The following is a 10,480-nucleotide window of genomic DNA, read 5'->3' as shown; positions in this document are numbered from 1 at the left end:
TTCATGACGGAGCACACATTCTTTTAACCCTGGACTGCTTTTGGTATTTACATCTCTATTACACTGGACTGCTTTTGGTATTTACATTTATATTACACTGGACTGCTTTTGGTATTTACATTTCTATTACACTGGACTGCTTTTGGTATTTACATTTCTATTACACTGGACTGCTTTTGGTATTTACATCTCTATTACACTGGACTGCTTTTGGTATTTACATTTCTATTACACTGGCCTGCTTTTGGTATTTACATTTCTATTACACTGGACTGCTTTTGGTATTTACATCACTATTACACTGGACTGCTTTTGGTATTTACATCTCTATTACACTGGACTGCTTTTGGTATTTACATCTCTATTACACTGGACTGCTTTTGGTATTTACATTTCTATTACACTGGCCTGCTTTTGGTATTTACATTTCTATTACACTGGACTGCTTTTGGTATTTACATCACTATTACACTGGACTGCTTTTGGTATTTACATCTCTATTACACTGGACTGCTTTTGGTATTTACATTTCTATTACACTGGACTGCTTTTGGTATTTACATCACTATTACACTGGACTGCTTTTGGTATTTACATCTCTATTACACTGGACTGCTTTTGGTATTTACATCTCTATTACACTGGACTGCTTTTGGTATTTACATTTCTATTACACTGGACTGCTTTTGGTATTTACATCTCTAATGCAGAATAACCATGTCATGCCATGATGTGGCACTTTCTTCCCTATAAATGTAGCACTCACCAAATTTTACTGGCAGATATGTACTTGCGCTAGTCCACCATACATATCAAAAGGCCTCACGTGGAATCACATGTATCATCATGTAAAGGTATGTTGCACACATGTTTTCCAAACCTTATTGGATGTTAAATAACCATTTCATGTATCATCAAAAAGTCCAAAGAGAAGATCACTTTAAAGACACAAGTCGAAAAGGGAGGTCACTTTAAAGAGAGCGATGGAATTATCCAGCAGGACCTAGTTTTTCAAACATCTACGTGTATGCAAGCACCAATTCCCATTTTACTTGGTTGTGCCAGGTTTAAATAGCACACTCACCAATCATGAAAATGAGGATTTACACTTCTAGATTATTCAGCTTCATTGTCAGATTTAGACCATTTTCAACTGTATCTAGTCAGTGAATCCATCACTGTTCACATGTTATGTGTTGCCTGTCTATATTTTCACCTCTCGGGTTCACTTAAAGTTATTGGAGCATAAATCAAAACAATTGATCCGCTGTATATTTTTTTCTGCTGGTGATGCACCATTAGAGGTATATCTTTAGGTGCATTTTATAAGCAGGAGTTGTTCTCAACCCGGTTGCCAAACTTGTCTCTTTCTCTTTCCCACATACAGTGAGATGCATGGGTCTCTAACTGCATAGATTACCTTTATGCTTCATCAGTTTATATGCTTTCTAACTTCCTAAGGGAAATTGTTGTATGTGATTTATTTGATAGTCTCAGTGCATTTAATTGTAACACATGTTATGTTTGGGTGTTTATGATATGGGACTCTTTGGTACGGTATGCAGTGGTGAGGTAGGTATAGGGTTGGCCATGGATGGTATTGTATCATATGGGTTGCCATAATTTAGTATGGCATGTATGGTATAATATGGTTTGTTATGTTGTGGTAATTTCTGGTTTGCTATGGTGTGGTAAGTTCTAGTTGGTATGGATTTGAATGCAATGTTATGGTGGGTATGGTATGGTTTGATATGGAACAGTATGAGAAGGAATTGAATAGTATAATACAGTATGGTACAATGTGTTATTGTGTGTTATGATACTGTGTGGCGTGGTTGGGTGTGGAACAGTATAGTTTAGTTCAATTAGGTATGGTAAAGTATGACACGGAATGGTAATATAAATTGTGCTATGGAATGGAATGGTGTAGTATGATATGGTATGACATAGTATGGCAGGCATGGCAAGGCACAGTATGTAGCACTGGGCGGAATTGTGAAATTCCATTCCGTCCGTCACAGAAGCAAAATCTGAAAGATTTTGATCCGTTTCACCGAAATCCACCATTCCACCAACCCTATTTATCAAGCAGCGTGAATTTTTTCATGCTGTTTCGCAAACCCAAAATGAGCCATGCAAAGTTTCTCGTGCTGCCATGCAAACCTGGCATGATTCAAAAAGAGTGGAAAGAAGTTTCTTGTGCTGCTACATGAACTGAGTATGAATCGCAAAGTGCGGAACAAAGTTTCGCGTGTCGCTGCAGGAAACTACTAGGAATCGAAAAGAGTGGCACAAAGCTTCTCATGCCGCTGCATAAAGCTGATATAAATGAAACAAAAAGCTGCATGAAGTTCCTCGTGCCGCTGTGCGAACCTACCATAAATTGAACAAAAAATGTGCAACATTTCTATGTGACCATAGCATGGTTTGAAAAACCTGTGCAAAGTTTCTCGTGCCGCTACCATGAATCAAACAAAAAAGCTGCACAAAGTTTCTTGTGCTGGTGCACGAAACTAGCACAGATCTAAAAAGGCCCACCCAAAGTTTCTTGTGCAGCTGCACAAAACTAGAATGGATCAAAAAAATACCTGCATGCAGTTCCTAGTGTTGTGAACCTAGCACGAATCCACACAAAGTTTCTGGTGTCGCTGCGCGAACCGATCACGAATTGAAAAGCCGTGCGTTTCTCGTGTCGCTGCACGAACCTAGCACAGGTCGAAAAAAGAAGAACTGTGCAAAGTTTCTCGTCATGCAACACAAAACTAACATGGGAACGAGACACTGTTGACCGTGCAAAACCGCGTGAAATTTCAGTGGCAGTGGAAAAGTAATGCTGATTTCGCAGATCAGGTGTAGTAGTATGGAATGGTTAAGTAACATCTCAAATGGTTTGGTAAGAGATGTTATGCAATGGCATGATATGATAGGAATGTTATGCTATATCAAGCTGCAGTAGAGTAATTAATAATATAATATGGTATCTATGGTATATCATCATATGGCACGGTATGGTTGGAATCATATAGTAGGGAAAGGTACAGAATGGTGCAAAATATTAAAGTATTTGTGGTATGTTGTGTTTTGTTATTGACATGTAAAATATGGGAACATTAGGCATGGAAGGGCGTGGCATGGAATGTGAGGGTAGGGAGGATATACCATGTAAACAACAGCATGGTATGTAAAGGAATAATGTTATAGGCATGGTATGCATTTTATGGTTTCTTATAGTATGAAATGGTACTGTTCGCATTGTATACTATGAAACAGTGTGGTAAGGAATGAAATATAATGGTATGTATGGTGTGGCATAGCGTGATATTGTATGGAATGGTATTGTTGCATGTTATTGTATTCAACAGTATGGTATAGAAAGCTATGGTATGGAAGATTATAGTCACACAGTATATGGAAAGGTATTAAATGATAGGTATGGTATGGAATGGTATAGTATGGTATGGAACCATATAGTATATTATGGTGCACTATGGTCTGGAATGGTATGTTATGGAATTTGAAGCATAGTATAGTATGGAATAATATGGTATTGTAAAGTTTGTGACAATATTGCATGTTATGTAATGGTGCAGTTTGGTAGGATATAGTGTAATGTGGTATAACATTGTATAATATGGTAAAGTAGATATGGGATTTTTTGCAATAGCACGGAATGGTATGGTGTGATATATTATGGTGTGTTACAGTATGCTATGGTGTTGTATGATATGTTAATGTGTAATATGGTGTGTAGTTGTATGGTGCTGTATTTTGCATGTAATGTAATGACATGATGTGGTGTAATATGGTACAGTAAGACATTCCTCCCTGATTGTTTTAGTTTTTTATTTGGGATTTGCAGCAGGGTGCCAGTGCTCCATGGTGACACTGTTGCGCCTCCTAAAACCATTGCATCTTTGTATCACACATGCCAAATGTGATGTTGCTATATTCTTGAATAAACCTATACGTACACACATACTGTGCTCTGTCACACTGGTCGCGCAAATGTGACTTTATAATAATTGTAACATGTGGCAGCATTGCACCTATTTAACTGATTAGATATGTTTCTTAACAAAGTGCCTGGACCTGATCAATTAGCTTAGTGAGTTAAACACTTGCGGTTGAGATCTGTGTTCACTCTGCATGTTTCAGGTTTATGCCCCAACCTTTCATCTTTGAAAAGGTGATAAAATGAACCTCTAAGTTTAGTGACAGTAACATCTGCTATTTGCAGCCATTGGAAGCAACAGATACTGCAGTAGTTAAGAAAAATCAAGCTGTTATTATGATAAAATGTATATGGTTGAGAAATTAGTCTTGAGTCAGCATGGCTGCTCCTGCTCTCACTCTAGCGGTGACACTCTCTGCCCTTGGTGTTGTACCCTTCTCTAATAGGGTTGCATAGTACACAGTGGACGGCTCAGTCCTAAGACCACGAACCAGATGGAGACATTGGAAGTTGTAACCTCTCTTTATTTCCCTTTACAACACACTGGGCCTCATTACAACGTAGGCGGCCGCGGAATGAACGGTGCATGATGGTCAGACCAGACGTTCTTAGCGGGACCTGCTAGCAGACCAGGATGCTAACAAGAGGCCCATAATTTACGGGCCCGTTGTTAGCATCCTCCCCATTTCCATTGAGCCCTATGGGGGCTCAAATAAGAATGGGGATGTACCGGGTCTGGGTCCCGCAAAAGGGATTTACCAGCCCTCCAAGGTCAGAATGGGCCGGTAAGTCCCCTTTTGCAGGACCCGGACCTGGACCTGGTACCGGTATGGGGGTAGCCATGCCGCTAGAAGCGGCATGGCTACCTCCATACTCGTAATCAGGCCCACTGACGTTCTCGGGCTCTAGTAGCCCCTCCTCTTCCTCCCTTTTCCCGTGCAGTTCCCTTTCTGCTTTATCCTTAACATCACTCCTCCCTTAAGGTTATCATCTGTCAATTCACCTGCAACATCTCCCCCCACCCCGTTTGAGATCCTTTGTGGGGTTGATCTTCCTTTTGATCGTTTCTGGGGTTCTCTGTGGTAATCTTCTGGAATGTCCCTTTGATAGTTCTTTTCCACCTCCTCTTCTCCCTTGAAACCTTTGTGTCATTTCCCCTGTTTACACTGTGATGTTCACTCATGCGCTCCCTCGTCACCTTCCCGATTTCCCATGACCCATCATTTTGTCCCGAGTTGGAACAGGTTGTGGTGCAGATCACAGGCGTCATGTTTTCGTCCTTGGTTTCATTCCCACTGATGGGCTTGCATTCCCAAGTTACCCTTGGCGTGTTGAGCTTCTTCCCTTCACCTGTCTCTTGGTTTGCCCCGGTGTTTCCCTGCTCTTCCACTCCCTAATTTCTCCGTTGTCATTTCCACGTCCTTGATACTTCACTGTATTCTCAACTCCTGCTCTTTCCGTCCGGGCCCCGGATCTCGGTTGCCCTTCCCTGGTTCTCGTCTGTGGCTTAACCAGCCCTGCTCCTTCTGTCAGTGGGTTCTTTTCTCTCATGCCCCCGGACATTCCTCCACCTGTCAAGTCACTTTTCTCCCTAGGAGACGGGGTCTCCTTCTTTTTGGCTTCATCCTCATGCATTCTCTCCTTGCACCTCTCATCCTCCACCTTCGGGTTTCCATCCTCCTTTTCCCCCCCATCACATATTGGTGGACCACGTATTTGTCTGTACTGTTAATGACACATATACTTTCTGTTTACGACGCTCCTTCCAGTACATTCACTTTGCTTTCCTTGGCAACCTCTCTCCTTTCCATTTGTTTCACTGTCTCCTGCTCTTTCTTTTGCTCGACTGCTCCTCTGGTAGAAATCTTCCTGCACTCTTCCTGCTCCTTCCACCTTTGCAGCTTCGGGTATACTGTGGGAGTGCGGGCAGTTTTACATCGGAAAATGTTTTGTCCTTCCCCTTTACTATTGGTCTCTGCCTGTGATTTGCAGTGGTTTTGGTGGGTATGCAGCAGATCTGTGTACCAGCCACCCCTGTGTTTCATGGTTCCTACTTGTCTTGTCATGTCCCCATGAGACACTTTGTATTTCTCAGAATTGTTGACGTTGATGTGAGTCTTTGAAGTCACGTCTGTGTAACACTGCCCAAGTGGATACGTCACATCACCCGAGATCTCAGGCTTGCCATGGTTCTCCATGGTATGGCCCCCATTGTCTACCCCTCTGGATTTTCGCCTTTTTTGGAGATTTTGTCCCCCAGTGTGTCCCATGGTGACTCTCCTGCCACTTGTAGCGTAGCTTCCTTCCAGTGTTTGATGCGGTCGCGCTCCTCTGCTGCGCCCTTGTGAGATGCATTTATCTTTAGCCTCCACTCCTTCCTTTGTGGTGTGCTGGGGATACTTTCCTCTGACGTGTACTTCGAGGGGTTGATTTCAAACCACCATTTGTCACCGTCCATGGTTGGGGCTGGTCCTCTTTGTCATGGGGTCACTTCCTAATGATGATTTCCGTTTCTGACTATTTTGGGCAAGGGTCCCGCTGATCCTGTGCATGTAGGGTTCTTCCCTTGGCAACCATTGTATCTCTTTTGGGGTGACGTCCTTGGGCGATGTTCCAGGAAGGTGTGATCCATCTGACCGCTTTCTTATGGCTGTATTTTTCCTAATCGCTCTATTATGGTGGGCCTGTCTCCCCTTAGTGTTTTGTTCTGCTCCTCTTGTCGACTTTGTTGGTCTGGGTGAGGACAACTGGTGACCTTGTTTGGATTTGGTCATCTTTGATGGCTTCGTGACATGGGTGGTCCTTGTGTCAGAGTGAAGGCTTTGCCCCCTGGTGGGAGCACTTACATTATTGGGGGAGCATAGCATGCGTGTGTATCACTTTGGTTTGGGGTTTTCCTTTTGCCGCCTCTCATGCCAGTCCTGTGGGTCTGTCCTATCTCTTTATTGTTGTCCCTCCAGGTAATACTTTTGGGCATTTGTGTGGTACTCTTCGCACAGCCTGGGCTGGTGGGACACTATGTGTGCTGTCATTCCCTCCTTGGCCATTGTGTTCACTTTTCCCATCGCTCTCTCTTTGGATTTCACTTCACTGGTTGGAGAGTCAACCACATCCTCTTTGCCGCCCTCAGACGCTCTCCTTTTCTATGCCTTGTGTCGCCTTTCCTTGGTCTCCTTTAAACTGTCTGGGATATTTAAACTCATTATTCCTTTGTCGTCAGTCTCCTTCCGAGTCATTGTAAACTTCTGATGTTCCAGAACTGAAAGTGTACCGACTGGTGTGGTGGCCTTGCTCTTGGTTGGCTTGTTTGGCTGCCCTGTCGCACTCATTACAATCTTCTCGTTGATGGGGAAAATCACCGTCCATTCCCTTTGCAGGGAGTTTCTTCTGCTTCATCCACTCCTTTGTTAGGAGTCGTTTGGTCGTCTTCCTTTTCTGCTGGGCTGTATGTTTTGTGTTGATCTGAGTCACCACTGGATAGTTAAGCTTCATAACTCTTCGTTTTCTCCCTTTGGGAATGAGTTCATGGGCCTCTCCTGGTGGCATTGGGTCATCTTTCAAAGTTCTCTCGCCACCAAGGTCGCCATTCCTCGTCTCATCAGCAATCTCGGTCCCTCCGTCACACTCGAGTTCCACTAATGCGTAGTCTTTACTCCCCCCAGCCTTTCCACTTCTTGAGACTCCAGCGCATGATGCATTTCCAAACTGGATAAGGTGAATCTTGTTTCGTTGCTCACAGGGACCTCTGGGCGCAGGTCCTCTATACCTAACCCCGAGTGCGAGCTTCTCTGGCACTTTCCTCCATTTTAGGTGTTGCATGCACCGATGGAAACCCCGTCCTACGCTCCAGAGCAAGAGACAACCAGGGACCTGAGCACTGTTGGTGTCTCCTTCTTCCTTCATTTTCAGCCGGCGGCAGCGTGGTCAGGATTTCCGGGTGGGGCACTCTTCGAGCCCCTTGCTTGAAAACGTCTGCTTGCCATTGGTTATTTGTGTGATTGATCTTTTTTTTGGCGTGGGAAGCACTTTTTTTACACACTACTGCGTCATGTAGCTCCAACCTGTGTAGTGGGGTCTACCTCTTCTGTTGCAGCAAGCCTGTAAGGTTGGCGGGGTATGTGCCTGCATGGCGGGTGTCCCTCTCTGATGAAACTGCGGGGTGAGCGAGGCCCACCGTTTCCAGAGTCATTGTACAGCGGTAGTGGCGGAAATGTGCGCCCGGTGTGTGGTCCTGGTTCCCCTGTTTTGGGCCGTTGTATGGAGACGGGCCCTGTTAGGACTGGGTGCCCCACCCCAAACTTTGCTGCTGAGTCGATCGTCAAACCGCGACATGGTAACAGCTTGTCAGGCGCTGGTTATTGCAGTGGGCAGCTGTTTCGGGCTATAGAGGCGGCCTTCGTTGCAATGGTGCCCTTGTGAGTTGCCTCTGCTCTCTGAAACGGTGGGTTTCTGCAAAATTCCTGAAACCGCAGGTTACCGTGTGGCCTTAAACCAGTGGATTGCCGAGCAGCCATTGGGAAGGGGCTTGCCTCCGGATAAGAGTCCTTGCTGAAACAGCAGGCCCCTGTGCTATTTTTCCATAGCAGGATCGGCAGAGAATGGCAACCAGCCGGGTAATGGCCCTCATTACGACCCTGGCGGAAAGTAACTGACCTGACCGCCATAGCGTAAATAGCGTTTCCGCCATTGCACGATGGAGTAAAGTGCGGCTAATTCTGACCCATCGGGCACGAGCATTACGCCATGGCGGAAGTGCAAAGTCTGCGATGGCGGAAATGTCCCCAAAACGCCCCTCACCGCCGTCGTACGGCGCCCTAGGTGCAATTCCGCCACCCATCATAGCGGTCACCGTAATGAGCGGTAATCGCAAAATACGGTGACCGTAAATATACGGAAACGGAAGTAAAAACATGGGGCCGGAACGGGAAACAGCACGCCGTACACCTATAAAATCAGAATCCCAACACAACCATTAAAAATCCGACCCTGAGACACATCCCAACCCGTTAGCCACCCTAGTTAAAACAATCAAAATGGGAAAAGTTGCTAAAAAAGCGTGCGACCGCAAGCGGCAGGTCCACTTCTCCCATGAGGAACTCACTGTGCTCACAGAGAGCCTCCAGGAGAATGCTGCCGTCGTCTTCTCGACGCAAATGACCAGGACGGCACTTGCGAACAAGAAGGCCATATGGGCCCTGGTGGCACAGCGGGTAAGTGCGGTGGGGACCGCACCCCGCAACCCACAGCAATGCAGAAAGCGATGGGACGACTTGCGGATACGCGTACGCAGCATACTATCAGCCAACCGTAACATTGCCACAGCTACCGGGGGAGGATCGGAATCACCCATCAAGTTGATCCCCTGGGAAGAAATCTGTGCCTCCACCATTGGAATGGAGAGTATAGAGGGAGTCGGAGGGATGGAGAAAGGAGTGCAGACATCCGAAGAATCAGGTAGGTGGGCCAAATAAAACAATGCTAAATCCACAATGTCCAATCATGTGAAGTACCATGTGTCCACATAGTGCAACAGAAACACATGTCCAGGAGAACGTCCACATACATTGGCCTGATAGCGCACTTTAAAAGTCACATTAAATACATAAATAATTAAAAATCCTAAAAACACCCTCTACACGTGCAGCATGCACACCCTAACTGCAGGCTGCAAAACAACTGCATCCTCAATCCACACAAAAATGAAACCACCTCCAAGGCCCTGACCCAAATCACCCTCAGGTACCACCCCAATGCATGTGATACATTGCCATTCCAATTTCCACAGACCCATAAATAACGCTCGCCCTCCTTTACTCCACCACAGGGTCCGATTTAAACGACGAGCTTCAGGACACCCCTACCAGCACACCTGCAAAGAGGGCCAAGACCAACGGCCAAAGACCCTCCACCTCAGCTGCACGGATCAAGACACGGCAGCAGCACAAATCAAGTGGCAGCACACAGGAGGGGACTTCAACAGGCACCCCAGCAGCCAGCATGCCCACAACAGCAGCACCACAGGTCCCCCCAATGGATGCCACAGAAGGCACTGCTTCTGGTGGCAGCAGCACCATAGGTGACACTGCATTAATGCCAGCATGCTCCGACACAGAAAACGGTGCTGTCGATGTAGGACCCATCCATGACCTGTCTCAATCCCCCTGTTTGTTTCATCCCGTACACCATGAGGATACCACGCAGGGGCACCCACAAGACGACGACTGGCCATCCCCCACAAGCCCTGTGGCAAGGCAACATGAGGTGATCAGCCCCTCTGTGACACCACCGCAAATGGGCATGGCCCAGCAGAGGCAACAGTCCCTCGACCAGGTGATCGTGCAACAGCAGCAACTGGCCACGCTCCTCAAGGAGCATGCTGATGAATGTGGGGGTTCTAAGGCAGCCATAGAAACATCTACTGAGACACTTAGGGCACAAATGGAGCGAAGTACAGAGACACTAAGGGTACAAATGGAGAGAAGTACAGAGACACTAAGGGTACAAATGGAGAGAAGTACAGAGACACTA

At 45.9% G+C, this 10,480-nt stretch overlaps 1 protein-coding gene across 1 annotated transcript; it reads right to left on the bottom strand.

Moving 5' to 3' along the window:
* Positions 1-7,168: 7,168 nt before the first annotated feature.
* LOC138520459 (MKI67 FHA domain-interacting nucleolar phosphoprotein-like) lies at positions 7,169-7,771 on the bottom strand. Its single transcript, XM_069632837.1, has one exon. The coding sequence runs from the start codon at positions 7,769-7,771 to the stop codon at positions 7,169-7,171; it is 603 nt and encodes a 200-aa protein (XP_069488938.1).
* Between the last annotated feature and the right edge of the window lie 2,709 nt (positions 7,772-10,480).

The sequence above is a fragment of the Ambystoma mexicanum genome, chromosome 13 (genome assembly GCF_040938575.1).
Source record: "Ambystoma mexicanum isolate Mex_15411 chromosome 13, UKY_AmexF1_1, whole genome shotgun sequence".
NCBI lineage: Eukaryota > Metazoa > Chordata > Amphibia > Caudata > Ambystomatidae > Ambystoma > Ambystoma mexicanum.
Note: the sequence above shows the minus strand (reverse complement) of the source record. Positions and strands in the feature narration are given on the sequence as shown.

Coding starts and splice junctions, on each gene's coding strand:
- LOC138520459 (XM_069632837.1), bottom strand. CDS start 7,771: ATGCAACACCTAAAATGGAGGAAAGTGCCAGAGAAGCTCGCACTCGGG.